Source organism: Vicia villosa, linkage group LG3, assembly GCF_029867415.1.
Source record: "Vicia villosa cultivar HV-30 ecotype Madison, WI linkage group LG3, Vvil1.0, whole genome shotgun sequence".
Classification (NCBI taxonomy): Eukaryota; Viridiplantae; Streptophyta; class Magnoliopsida; order Fabales; family Fabaceae; genus Vicia; species Vicia villosa.
In genome coordinates this window covers 64,389,385-64,404,622 of record NC_081182.1, presented here as the reverse complement: position 1 = coordinate 64,404,622, position 15,238 = coordinate 64,389,385, and the positions used below count along the sequence as shown (strand labels likewise).

Genomic DNA, 15,238 nt, shown 5'->3' with positions numbered 1-15,238 from the left:
ATGCTTTTGCTCTGATTGTTTAGTTTAGTTTAGTTGCTGATGAGAAAGCTGAAGAATTAAGAAAAAGTAAAGTAGAAGCAACCTTTATGAGGTTAGTTGGTGTCCATGTTAACTGCACAATCTCTTTAATTTCAGTGTCTCCTTTTTAATAACACTTTGCTTTTATTATTTTAAACACAATTAGACTGAGACAAAAGAAAAATGGGATGGACCAATCAACACGAACACGATTATGTTTTGTTAATTGAAAATTTTCAAACTATTATCAGTGTTGATGTTGCTTTCGGAGTCTCAGTGTGTTCCTGTTATTGTTTTATAGGAAATGAGTCTACGTGATTTGAAATAAGTTTGACCGACAGCTAAGTAAAATTTGATTAAGGATTCTTCCAATCACTTCGTCTTTCACCGAACCATAAAAACAAGCTAAGTGCAATCATTTTATTAATCTCTGATTTATTGAGTTCAATGTTTGATTAAGTCTACCAAGTTAGCTATGTTTTGCAATAAAATTGGAAGGCAAAACCATTAGTAGTTCATAATATATATGAAAATTAAATAGAATAAACCTACTCATGAGTGATCACACATGTCATTTATCATATGAAGTTATAGGTCCCAAACTTTGAATACAGTACGTTAATTGCACATTACTTCACACAACAACCATGCAATTTTTAGTAGTGTAGAAATTAATTTCATAGTTTGATATAAATGAAAATAAGAACAAGTTAAAACAAGAGACATGTGGTGGTAGCTGTTAAGATGTGTCAAGGAATGAAAACTAATTAATGTAAGGTAGTACAATTTGGATTAACTTTTAACTTTTGGTTAAAATAAGTTTAGAAAGATTCTTGTAAACTTATAGATATTCATGAAGTAAATAAGAGACACTCTCAATATCTGGTGCAAAAACTAATTTCAACATATTTTAGGTCCTACTTTTGTACTTTTTTTTTAGTGTAGTTATTGAGTGATTTGTTAAACAAAATGGTAGGGTAATTAAAATGAAAAGAAGGTACTAGTGTAGTGAAAGAAACTACCAACTTGATAGCACCAAATATAGGCGTTTTGATTTGAAAATGATGAAGGTGGAGGAGAGTGTGGTCCAAAGTGTAGTGCTGAGTTAGGAAAGATACTAATTATGTTTACATGATGCTCCACCAAGGCACAACCAGTTTCAGCCAGCCATAGCCTTTTTATGTGTGAGTGTGTTGATTTTTGAAACTTATGGTTGTGATGAATAATTATGTAGTTTGAAAGTTAAAAGAAAAAGTGGCATAACATTGAGTTATATGATATGCCACCACCACCAACATGGATCCAATAAACAAGCACTGTCAAATACAAATTACATTCCTTATAGCACATATACATCTCCAAAAAAATCCAGAAAAACACCAGCAAACATGTCCACAGAACTCGTCGTAATCTTAATTTCTTGCAGTAAACTAATAGTAAAATAAGATATACCTCCAACTAAAAGCATTCATTCAGTTCTTAGTCATGAGGTAGACTTAACAATTTGAATATCTAATGGCTCTCAACAACCTGCACTCAACAGTTGTTTTACACGGTAGCAACGGACGCGAACCTTGACGCAAGAACTGCTTCGTTGCTTAAAGATGTGGATGCAATAGCCACATCTTCCAAATTCTTCCACGTGGATTCCCGCTTCTCTTGCTTCTCTCGTTCTTTGATTTCGTCTTCTTGGAATTTGATCATGCATTCATCAAAAAGTGTTTGATCGGCATCAGAGAATATTTTTCTCACATTCAGAGTTAAGCTCTGGACAGCTTGGTTCCAGTGGCCACGTGCATTTTTCTCCAAAGCAGGGAAGATTATAGGTAGTATTACTTTGCAGTTTTGTATTATCAAATTTCTGATATGATCGTTGTTCCACAGAAACAGTGCACGTTCAGCCACCTGCAGACCAAATCAAATCAATTTTCAGTTTCAGATTTTGTACTTAATTAATGTTCCTGTGGAATCAGGCTATCCTCATAGAAACTGTGGAAAAATAATACGCAAAAACAAAGAGGGAGACTAGGAAGGACAATGTTATCTCATAAGAGCTATCCAAGTCTGTTACAAGTTCAATAATGAATGTACCTGTCCTGCCACCTACCACTCTCCCAAAACCAACTTTTTTTAATTTAAAAACAGAAAACCCCGCTACTGCATATTCAATAACTCCACAAACAGCTCACTTCGAAAATGCTTTACAATCCTACCACATTTCAAAACCCTTAAAAGAATGAGAGCAAAATAACACTGTGATAGATAGCCAATCGCAGAGCAGGCAAGTAAACTCGCAATTTAAGAAAAGATTACTGCTATTTTCTAGACTTTAAAAACACATGGAACTCAATCAAAAGAAAAAATTTGTAACACGGATCATTAGTGTTAATTTTATGTAGCACTTCTGGGAAACAAAAACCCTCGACTCTGATGGTGCTTTAACTAAATTTAAAAGGGGGGCTTATGAAAGATAAATTTGATTGGTTGCATTGTCTTGTTCTGTGTGAAATTTTGTCAAGATAAAGGAGCCGGCCAGAGCAACTTCTTATCAGGAATGAATTAATGCAGCTGCCCGTGTTTTCAGTTTTGGTAGAGTCCAGTTACATCATTACATTGCCTATGTTTTTTTCTCAATAATGAAATTAAACTGTTAATTGAAGAATAAAATAAAACAAACGTCTTTCTTCTATGGATTGTGCGATAAAATTATTTCATAGATGTAATACTACGACTGATAAGATTTTCCTTTTCTAAGATTATTGTTCATAAACTTAACAAATGATCCATATTATCTTAAATAACGGAGAAAATATTTGTCAAAAGTCAAGACTAAATTGATTGGCGATAAATTTCCCGAGAGACATTAACTGTAAATTAATTAGTAATCACTACCAAGTCTTACAACAATATTCATTTCAAAATTGTCTTTTTTAAGTTTGGATATCATGACTCAAACACAACAATCCTGTATAAAGTGAGAAACATAAAGTACTTCTAAAATAAAATAACAAAAATCTCTTTGTTTGAAAGTTATTACAAACAAACGGTAAATTACAAAATGCATGCAGACAGAAATTTGCAGATAACACCATCGGGAATAAGCGTAGCTTTCTAATTTTATCAATAAATAAGTCGAGCAAACTCCATGTATTTAGTGGAAAATCGCAATATTAAAATGTCCTAAGATAACCAGCACTAATAATACTAGTTAATGATCGAATATGGCATGAAGAGGCAAATCCAAAAAATGCTATAGTGGCAGTAGATAGCATAACAGTGCTGGTTACTATAGTGAAGAACACAAAATTTACATTATAAAACACAAAATTAAAATTTTGAAGTTTTGTACAAAAAACAAATCAATAATAAAAAAATTAATACTCAAATTTTTAAGAATCACTCATCATATCCTAAGTGTTGGAAAATATCAGTGAATAACAAATGCATAAAAAGTTGAGAAAATAAAAGATAGCTATTGTCAATTAAAAAAAGGAAGTGATGTAAAGTGTACTGATATCAATCCCAAATATTGACGCATAGCAATCAATCACTATTCACTATAGTGGGGCAATGGCTAGGCCTAGCATCAATTTATCATATTGAGGTCAGTGCTTTATATTTATTATATGTCAATATCAGAACGTGTCGCAATGGCTAGGCTTAGGTCAATGTGAAGAAATCTGACACTTCTTACTAATCGCTTTGAAGCCGTTGCTGCCAAAATGGTGGTATTCGCAGAAAATAATAGATAGAGTTCAAGAGACATCCATGTCTGAAACTAATGAAGAGGGGTTTGCCGATGATAGCTTAAGAAAGTACATATACGCTTAGCCCTCTCGGTTGTTTCGCACGACCAAGGGGGGCAAATGTATATACACTGCAGTCCCTAAGTCATCATAGACAAGTCATCTTCACTAATTTTATATTTTATCTTTTGAACTATGACCATTATTTTCTGCAAACACAATAGTTTCCTTTGAAGTTGTCAATCTTCATAAAAAAATTCATCTACTCAAACATTAAGTATGAGCAAATAATTACAAATAAACATAGTTATGGTAGCAACAAAGCAGCAAAAAATGAAGGACATACAATTACAAGGTACCGAAAGAAATGTTCATAGATGTTGGGGTTGGCAACAACAGCTTCAAAGTGACTAGTAAGAAGTTCCATCGTTCTTCCCCTTGACCTCAGGTCAGGCCTAGCCATTGCAACACGTTCTGAGATTATTATGTTGATGGCCACTATTATAATTATTATTATTCAGTTTATCATATTGTATGTCAGGCTTTAAAAAAAATGAGGAGCTAAACTGGACTCACTTTGGGTCCCAATAAACACAAAAAAAAAAAAACGAAAGAAACAAAAAACACAAAAAATTAGGGTCATATGGCTCAACTCCTGTGAAACCCTAGCTCAGTAAGACCCCTTCGGCCGTATTGCAGCTAGCTAACCAAGGTAAGCATTGCCCCTAGTTAGAAAATGAAAAGGCAGTTTTGCCCATAATAGGAACAGATCCAGATAGAAGAGAGGATGGTGTCTGAGAAGAGGGAGGTCGCTCCGGCTATCCGGCGGCGGCAGAGTGGAGGATATCGCATTGCAGACTTGCATTTGCAGCTAGCATAGAGGAAGGAAAAGACTAAAGAGCATAGTCACAGAGATAGGAGAGATGGAGCTCACAATTCACAGAAACAGGGGCAGTGCTATTTTGCCGTGGCTCCCACGTTACCCACCATGACATTGGCCACGAGACTCGAATACTCCAAACGGCACTATTGCACCCCAATTGTGTGTTATCAAATCTGATAGTGTTAATTACCATAAGAGAATAAAATAATGCCTTTTAATTATGGGCTTGTAATGCCTTTTTTATTTCTGAATCAGTTTTAAGAGTTTTTTTTAAAACAAAAAGACAGAGGCATCAGATGCAGAGCTGGATATTAGCGACAAAAGAATAGAATGAAGGAAGAAGCTTATGTAACACCTGCACCTGAAATAAGTTGCAGTGATGAAGACTTCAGCCTGATGGACAGTGAGTTCTCTAACCTTGAACATACAAACTTACAGAGGCTACTAAAAGAATCCATATAGATGGAGGCAGCTTGCTGATACTCAATATACTGAAGTCTTGTTTGCAAGTTGCTTCCCTCAATTTAAATCATTCAGTATCCATAACGATTAGCTCACACAAAATTAGTCAAGTGCAAACCATTTTTATTCAATAATCTATATATTCAAACGACATACAATGCCATAATCATGTTGTTTGTAAGTCAAGTTCATTGCCAATAGTTAAGCAATCAAGGAAGTAATATTCATAAACATAATAAGGGGCTGAGGAAGTGAGAAAAGTAGGCAGATACCAGGCCCATATGACGAAATTGTCAAAACAACCTCACCCCCAGGAAGAAGAAAAAGATCAAGAAATGGAAAGCATACATAAGAAAAGAAAATGAAGACAGGTAAGGAGGGAAAATCAGAAAGAAACAGAGATCATTGGTATTGATAGATGCTGATGAAATGCATGCAAATGCTACAGGAAATAGGAAATGAGGAAGTTTTGTTAAGCACCTGAAAGTGTAGGCTAGTGAGGCATCTAGCAATTTGACGAAACAATCCCACCGCACATTTCTGAAATTCTGCTGCTTGAGTGGCTTCTAAAACTTCCTCCAGTTCACCAAGGAACATTACCTCCTTTGCACTATTAGTTACAGGCCAATATTTCAAAAGACCTCTGATCACAGTATCAGCTAACTTGACATCTTTCTCAACAAACTGGGTAACACAATAAGAAAGCTGTTGGTGATACATAGAGACACACTTTGGCTTGTGAAGTGGGATCAGTGCACGGATAAGGAACAGCTTATGCTCTTCCTTCAAAGGCAAAGCAAAGCCATTAATTATACTGCCCAAAAACTCCAGCATTTCTGCAATTCCGTTGTGTCTTTCTGTCTCAAATATGAACTGATAAAAGACATTATTAATCGCTTTTCTAATGAACGGGCGGTGTACCATGAACTTCCCATAAATACGGTGGAGAATAGTCTTCAAGTATTCCCTTTCTCTCTGATCCTCAGAGTCAAAGAGATCAATCAGTCTCAATACAAATGAATGATCAATGTATCGTTTAGCAAGCTTTGCATCCGTCTCTGGTGAAGCCACAAACCTATAGAGAACTTCATACACAATCTGCAGATGACTCCATGCCGGTTCCAACGCAAGTTCCTCCTCTTCAGGATCATATGCTTCTGCAAGCTTACCATCATGATTCGAACACGGCAGAGTTCGAAACAAATTTGCCGCTGCCATCTTAGTGATCTCCTGCATTGTCGCTTCACTGAACTTCGAATTCACAGCAGAAACATAATCAACAAGTTCAAGCAAAGTCTGCCTCTTGATATCCTTCTCTTTAACATGCTTGCTAGAATCATTAAAATCAAATACAACACAGCACATATTTAACTTCCTTATAAAAAGATTAGCCTTCTCCGAGCTAGAAACATCCCGAAAACCCGGCAAAGCCTCATAAACTCCATTACCAAGAGCCATTGTCGAACCAATTACAGGAGTTGACTTCTTAGCTTGGTTTGTTTTATTTGAATTCTTCGAACTCCCATTCCCAGAATACAACCCACCTGAAGTAGAATTCGAAGATTTTGAAAAAGTTGAATTAGATTTCAATACACTATTGGAACCACCATTGACCAACTCTCCATCACCGTTAGAATCCCTCTCTGAAGATTTGGAAGGCTTGCGAGGTATTTTACCGAGTATGTTTTTGATCATATCTAGAACAACCAAACCCTAGAGAGCAATCAATCCTAATCCAAATCCAAATTTTTCTACTAAAACAACCAAACATTCAACAACTGAACTGAACCAACTGCAATCAACAACATTACCAGAATTAACGAACAAAACACAAAGAAGTTACATAACATCAAGAACTTTGCAGTCAAATCCAAAAACCCTAATCAGAAAATCATACCTCAGAAAATCATCTTCCAAAATCAAACTCACCTGTTTCAAGATTCTGCAGAAACAAAATGAGAATTATGATTACATGAATCAGTGATTGTAGAAAATTGAAAGAATGAACAAGAGAAAAGTGCTTACATTGAAAGTGAGATTGAGAAAACCTCTGAGAAGAGTGAAGTGGGAAATTTAGTGACAGAAAATTAAAAAATGGAAGAAATGTTTTGAAGAACCCAATTTGATTTTTTTTTTGTGTTACTGTATGAGTGTGTGTAAAGAGAGAACTGGAGAGAAGAGAAGGATAAAAAGGGAATAAGAGAATATGAAAAGTGGGGGTTTTGTTTGATAAAAAGCGGATCGCGGTGGCAAAAAGGGACGAAATGTCGAGGCTAATGACATCTATGTCCCACTTTTTTAAGTTTTGAAATGTTTGTATGGAAAATGCTAAAAACACAAATATAGTAATTTTGAAAAGAAAAAGAAATATGTAATATTTTTACATTGTTGATTAATGAAGGAGGTGTATCTAGATAAACTATGTTTTTACACTTAAAATACAGATATAATTTCATAAATTTAAAGATTTTGATGAAATGTATGTGTAATATTATTTTATATATATTTGGTACTACCTTTAAAATTAATTTTAAATGGAAAGTAATATTTAACTTTTTAATTTAATGAACATGGTAAAAAATATTTACATGCCGTCGAATAGAAATCTATCATTTATCTAAATCATTTTAAAATATTATTATGATTTAGAGGAATGCAAGACTTTTATTGCTGATAAAGTAAAATTATTTTACATTTTAGTGTATTTTTTATTTTCTTTTAACTTTTTATACTTTTTGTATTAATAAAATCATTTTAAAACTTTTTTTCTTTTGAAAAGAAAGTAAAAAACTATTATTTTTATATAAATGTCTATTTTTTATTCCCTAAAATATATAAAATACTAGTACAAACAGGCAATAAAATCTCGTATAAAATAAAATCAAAATTTAATAAATGTTTTCCTACTTGATCATATTATTTCTAAAATATTCTTTTATTTAACTTTTGTATTTTCAATAAATTAATTTATTATATCTGTTAAGAATAGATTGGACAATTAATTCAACCTTATCTAGATGACACATAATAAATGTTACTACCTCCTTCCCTAAATATAATTACGTTTACTAAGAAAATTAATTAGAATATTAAATTTATTTATTATTTATATAATTTTATAAATTTATTCTTATAAAAAAATAATTAATTTTCATGTGTATTTATTATTGATTGCAGAAAAATAGTATGTAATATAATTAAGGGGTGTTTGAAAAAATAGTTAATATATTTTGAAAGTTGAAGAGAATTTTATAAAAAATATTCAAAAAAATCTTATAATTAAAAATAGTGTCAGTATTAATTAATTATATATTTTATATATATTTAGTTTAGTTTATTTTCATTATAAATTTTTTACATTAATATCATGTTTATTTATAAACATGTATTTGAAGGAATTTAATTGTTATGATTGATTAATTGTATAAATATAAAAACTTTCTTTAAAATGGTATACTGTTTTAATTAAAAATTATTTTTTTTAACACAAATTTTTTATTTTTAAATTTCTTACTGAAAAGAATTTTATCGTGTAAAAATTGTGTACATTGAATTTTGTATAGAAACTAAGGGTCTGTTTGGTAAAAATAGCGGTTGACTGATAAGCTAGCGGATAACTTATAACTTATGACTGATGGCTGATGACTGATGGCTTATAGCTTATAGCGGATGGTTAAGACTGATAGATTATAAGTTAACTGAAGTGTTTGGTAAAATTAGCGGTTAAATTAACTTATAAATGTAAAATGACATAAAAGATATTTAATATATAATTATTTTGTTTTAAATTAAAATAAATTTTAAGGGTTAAAAATGAATTTTAATTAAAATAGTAAGGATAAAAAAGTAAGAAAAAATAATAAGCTATAAGACATAAGCTAAAACGCTATTTGAAATAGCGTCTGGAAAATAAGCTATAAGCTAGTAAAATAAGCTATAAGCTCGTGATGAAAAGACCGTTACCAAACGGGTCTAAATTATCATACGAGCTTATAAGACATAAGACATAAGCTATAAGCTCGAAAAGAGGTCTTCCCAAACAGAGCCTAAATTTATTTTATTTTTAGAATAGAGTATTTAATAGGGGTGGTAAAATGGGTCGTGATCCGTCGGGCGGGTCCATGCACCTGTCTAAAAATGACGTGTTGAGTTGAGATTTTAGATCCGCTATCCACCATAGTCGCCCCACCAAAATCCGCCGCCCGCCAAAGGTCGTCGCTCCGTCAAAATCCGCTCTTTTTTAGTTAATTCTAGTATTTCTAATTTTTGATAATTTTATTTTTATACATTTATTTGTAAATTTATGTAATATTTTTTAAGTAAAATTTATTTAAAAGATATTTTATAAAAATTATTTTAAAAACCATATGAAAAATCTAATTAAAATACAAAAAGTATAATAATTTATTAAAAATATATAAATAAATAAATAGACAGACAAGTCCGCCGCTCGCCAACCCGTCACCTTGACGGGACGGCTAGATTTTTATGCCCACTTATACTTGGCGGGTATGCCCGTCCTGCTATTTTTTTGAGGGGCGGTGTAGCCCTAGTATTTAAAGCATGTTGCGAATAAAAATTCGTTTACGTAGAAGTAATAACAAATGTGACCACATGCTTTCATAAAAATAATATGGGAAAAGCTAACATGTGCCCTAAAGGCACAAGATAAAGAGATATTTATAGAAATATTTTCTTTGAACGCGTGCATTCAATATATCGAAACATTAAATATGATTTTACTGTATTTAATTACATTTAACTTTTTCTAATTATAATATCCTTAACATATACATTTATGATACATGTTAGCATGACCCAAATAATATTTATTATCCTGTTTTTTTTTTGTGATGACCAAAGTATTTGGCGATTACACCATGCTAAAAGAAGAAAAATATAAGTGGTGGTTGTGGGACCCAAATATCAAAATCAAAACTGTGCCTTATGGATGGAAATGAATTGGAGCCCTGCCCGTGCTCATTAACAGACTTTGATACTGATGGGTGGGGCTTTTTTTTGTTGACTCGTTTAATTAAAGTTTTATTTATTTATAATATGAAAATTAATTTATTTTAATTTTTTAATACAAAAATTTAAGATTTATAATAATGCACAAATAAGTTCTATAAAATTATTATATAAAATTTATCAGAATTTAATCTAATCGTATAGAATATATTATTATTAATGTTAGTTACTTGCAATTTTGATATTTATATATTTTTTTTGGGTTTTGGTCCTCTTATTTTTAAATCTGTAATTTTAGTTTCTTTGTTTTAGTTTTATGAGAATTTTAGTCCCCCGATTAATTTGAAGGCAATTTTTAAAGAAATGGAGCTCACAATGATAATATTTTTATCATAAATCTCAAATAAAAATAGTTTTTTTTGAATAATTCATTGTTGAATTGACACTAACACGTCATCAATATGAGCGTCTTGTCATTAAAAATTGCCTTTGAATTCGCTGGGGGACTAAAATCCTCAAAAAACTAAAATAAATAGACTATAATTCAGGATTTTAAAATGGAAGACCGAAATTCAAATAAAAAAATAATTTAGGAACCAAAATTACAATTAAGCTTTAATATTTTAGATTAAAATAGTTGAGAAGTTGAAATATTTTAAAAACAAAGATATAAAAAAAGTAAACTTAATAATTTTTCAAATGATAAATTTGAAAATTTCGTTATTGTTGTTATTGTTCTGTATATGAAAATTTTATAATAATTTTTTAAAATAATTTAACGTTTTATACCTTAATTATTTAATAACTTTTATATATTTAACAATAACTATATAAATTACATATGTATTATAATTCATTTGGACTATGTTATCATTTTGAATAAAAAAATTTGCAATAAAAAACAAATAGGTGGATTTGATAGTTTAGATTGTAATTACTCTTTCTGTTCCATATTATTTATCGCAATTGACTATTTCACATCGATTAAAAAACGGTAATAAATAAAAGAGAGAGGATAATAACTTTATCAAATTATTATGATTAAATATTGATGTATTCAAATTAGCATTAATGTTAAGTGAGAAAACAATAAATTAAGAGTATTTATTAGAGAGTACAATTGAAAAATTAAATATAAAATTGGATTGGTAATCTAAACTGACAATTTTTTTGAGTATGGATCCACTTCATTTCTTTAACTCCATTTTTTTTCCATTACTATAGTTTTGTGTGTATATTACACGTATTTCTAAGACATGTGACACATATTTATTATATATTTAACTTTATGCACACAAAACTATAGTAATAGACCTCCATTTCTTTTTAGGAAATGGAGTGGATCCTTACTCAATTTTTTTTGGGACAAAATGAGTGCTTTTCTCTTTGAGCTTTTCTCTCTTCTATTTCTTATTTCTCCCCCAAAATGAGTTATGATTCTCCAACCCTAATCTCTTATCTTAATGGGCTTAACCCATAGTCCATCTATTATGTTATATTCTACCACTTAGGCCCAAATCATTAGAATCTCTCTAATTACTTAATTACGCCAAATAACACAAACACACACACATAATTAAATACTTAAATAATTATTATATCACATAATAACTAAATAAATAAATAAATATTAACAACATCAAATAATATAATTACTAAAATAATAGCGAATAAAATCGGGTTGTTACAAAGTTTATTTCTCGTAGATAAAGATTTTACTCGAGAAAAAGTAGACACAACTTTATTTTGTAAGACATTTAAAAATGATATTTTAATTTGCCAAATATATGTAGATGATATTATATTTGGAACTTCTAATATTTATCTTGGACAAGAATTTAGTAAGTCCATGCAAGCAGAATTTGAAATGAGCATGATGGGAGATCTTAAATTCTTTTTGGAAATTCAAATTAATCAAACTTCTGAAGGAACTTACATACATCAAACAAAGTATGTCAAGGAACTTCTGAAGAAATTTCATCTATCAGAAAGCAAAGAAGCCAAAACTCCAATGCATCCTACATGCATTATGGGAAAAGATGAGGTAAGTAAGAAGGTAAATCAGAAACTCTACAAAGGTATAATTGAATCCTTACTTTATTTAACTGCATCTAGACCAAATATTTTGTCTAGTGTATGATTATGTGCAAAATTCCAATAAGATCCTAGAGAATCTCATTTGACTGCTGTCAAGCGAATTCTGAGGTATCTGAAAGGTACTACTAATGTTGGACTGTTTTACAGAAGATCCAATGATTTCAACTTAGTAGGATATTGTGATGCTGATTTTGCTGGAGACAAAGTGGAACGTAAAAGCACATCTAGAAGCTGTCAGTTTCTGGGAAAGAATCTGATCTCCTGGTATAGCAAAAAGCAAGCTACAATTGCACTATCAACTATAGAAGCTGAATATGTAGCTGCTGCAGGCTGTAGCACTCAAATGCTATAGATGAAAAGTCAATTAGAAGACTATCACATCTATGAGCATAAGATTCCTATTTTTTGTGATAATACTTTAGCTATTTGTCTTTCAAAAAATTCAATTTTACATTCTAAAGCTAAGCATATAGAAATTAAGCATCACTTCATTAGGACTATATTTAGAAAGGGATGTTAAGTTTAAATTTAGTTGATACAGACCATCAATGGGGTGATATCTTCACAAAACCTCTTTCTAAAGATAGATTCAATTTCATTCTGAAAAATATAAGTATGGAATTATGTCCAGTATGAAGTTGTGTTCAAATTCCTAATATGTTTTTAAACTCCTTGTTGCCTAAAAATGAACTATCTGATTTATAACTCTTCAGAAGTTATAAATGAAACCAGTTAGAAACTTCTGACCTACTTGGTTCAGAAATTCATTTTCTTGTTTGGTTCAGAAGTTCATTAAATCAAACAGCTTCTATGTTTGCCAACCCTAGGATTCGAACACGTGTTCAAGTTCCTGAAAGGTCACGCGTGCAAGCTATTAAGGCACGAGTCATTGGTAACTGTTGTATTAAATGTTTTACGTTTTTCCCTAATATCATTAATCATGATGAAAATATCTTTGTTTATTCCAATATTTTATCATCATTTTTTTTAGCATGCAAGTTTCTGCATTTAATGCATCAGGTTATACGTCCTCATTTCTCTTTGCTTCATCCCTTTATATATTCTCATCCTTAGTCAAAATTCTTATCACGTCTTTAATCAAATCTTGTCATTATCTCTAAACTCAAACCAACTCTAACATCTTATCTATTTTTTTCTCAAATGGCCTCTCAAACAAAACTCGTTGTTATCAAAGAAAAATTTCTCTGGTTGTCTCAAATCAATGAACATTACATTGCTTGCTTTAGAAAACAAGGACTGGGAAAGTATTGCATCCTCCTTCTTGGTCCAATCTTCACCAATCTGGTGAAAGAATTATGGACTCATGCTTCGGTCAGCGATGACAACCTAAGCATAACTTCGACCATTCATGGGATTCCCTTCACTCTAAGTGAAGGATCCATTGATGCAATCATCGGGTATCCCTCCAATCCAAATGATGCATGTCTAACATACTTTGATTATGTGAATGCTTTTGTTGTCCCAATTGATCTGAGCAAGTCTGCTCGACGTACTATAAACAACCCATTTTTTTGTCTCCTATAAATAGGGTATGGTTTCCTCTCTCTCTCTCTCTCTCTCTCTCTCTCTCTCTCTCTCTCTCTCCAACTTGCTCCCTTGAGGAAACTTCCACAAGATCTTGCATTCAAGAGATCATTTTCTCATCCACCGCCTTGAAAAAGGTCGACCAATCAACTTTCCTGCAATCATCTTCAGTCATTTGAGAGAATCTCTTTTGGCTTTCAAATGCAGTCAAAAACTTTACATTCCCTACCGTCGAGTCCTATCAGCTCTATTCGAGTCTGCAGGAGTTGTGGAAATCCTTTGCAACGCAGACTTTCCAAACCGCAACGAAGTTCTGTTTGCTGAGCCCCTATGAAGCCTTTTCCTTCACTTGTGAAGACTTCGACATTAATTATTAGAAGTTTTTTGTGTTGTCTTTTATTGGTGCTTGTACTTCCGTTTCTTATCAATCAATGAAATATGTTTCTTGTTTCTGCATCTCCGTTATTATTGATATTAAAGAGAAAATAACATAAAATATTTTTGAAATCATAACAGCTTACCTAAACTCAATGCCTTAAACATTTTGATCAATATATTTATGGTCACTCGGTCAGAACAATTATATTCAAGAAAGTGTCATTTCTTCATTTAATTTACACTTTTTGATTTATGACAAAAATGGAGAGAAAGTGATATTCTATATTCTGATCAAATTAACTCTCATGAGACTAAGTCTCAAACTTCTAAGAAGTGTACAAAGAAAATTACACTTCTTTCTGAAAGTTGCACGAATATCATATTCTTAAAGAATATCATCATACAGATCTTCTAAAGAGGCACTTTGAAAAGAAAATATAATTAATCTTCTGAAGAAGTACGCTGGAGAGAAAAATACACTCAGGGAAGTTACTTCTTAAGTTTTTTCTCTAATTATTTATTTTAAGGGGAGATTATACATCTTAGGGGGAGATTGTATTTTTTATATGCAAAATTTCTGATCAGAACTTAATGTTTTGTCATCATAAAAAAGGAGGAGATTGTTAGAACATAGTTTGGTTCTAGTCTCATCTTAGTGTTTTGATGATAACAATTAAATAAATTTTGTATAAGTAAATGTGGTACTCTAATTATATGTTTCTTATTTACAGAAGAAATTCTAAAGTACCATCAGAACTTGGACTGTATGAAAAGCTCACGCAGAAGTTCCAATGCATGAAGACTTCTAAATGCACTAACCGCTGCAAACAAATTCTGAGACAAAATCTGACAGAAGATACATTCAAAATCAAGACAGAAGTTTGTGAAGAAAAAGAAAAAGGAAAAGAAAATTAAAGTACAAAGTTCTGATACAAAGAAAGAATATTGTTAGAGACACAATGATTAAATGGCGGCTACATCAGTTTTTAAGGAACACATTTCAAGAAGCGTGGAAAGCACATTTTAACCAACATGACACGCAAACATTTATTGCAAAGTAGATTACGAGGAAGCAACGTACAAATTTCTTAAAGCTATAAATAGAAGATCATTTGAAAAAGAAAGTGTGGTGAATGCA

At 31.5% G+C, this 15,238-nt stretch overlaps 1 protein-coding gene across 1 annotated transcript; it reads right to left on the bottom strand.

Annotated features, from left to right (window-relative positions):
* Positions 1-1,231: 1,231 nt before the first annotated feature.
* On the bottom strand, positions 1,232-7,290 carry LOC131661696 (serine/threonine protein phosphatase 2A 59 kDa regulatory subunit B' gamma isoform-like). The gene is made up of 4 exons (XM_058931301.1): positions 7,135-7,290; positions 7,007-7,051; positions 5,590-6,901; positions 1,232-1,923 (listed from the first exon to the last, which is right to left on the bottom strand). The coding sequence occupies exons 3-4, from the start codon at positions 6,802-6,804 to the stop codon at positions 1,567-1,569; spliced, it is 1,572 nt and encodes a 523-aa protein (XP_058787284.1). The 5' UTR covers positions 6,805-6,901; positions 7,007-7,051; positions 7,135-7,290; the 3' UTR covers positions 1,232-1,566.
* Between the last annotated feature and the right edge of the window lie 7,948 nt (positions 7,291-15,238).

Coding starts and splice junctions, on each gene's coding strand:
- LOC131661696 (XM_058931301.1), bottom strand. CDS start 6,804: ATGATCAAAAACATACTCGGTAAAATACCTCGCAAGCCTTCCAAATCT. Junction 1,924..5,589: donor TCACTAGCCTACACTTTCAG/GTGCTTAACAAA, acceptor TTTGGTCTGCAG/GTGGCTGAACGTGCACTGTT.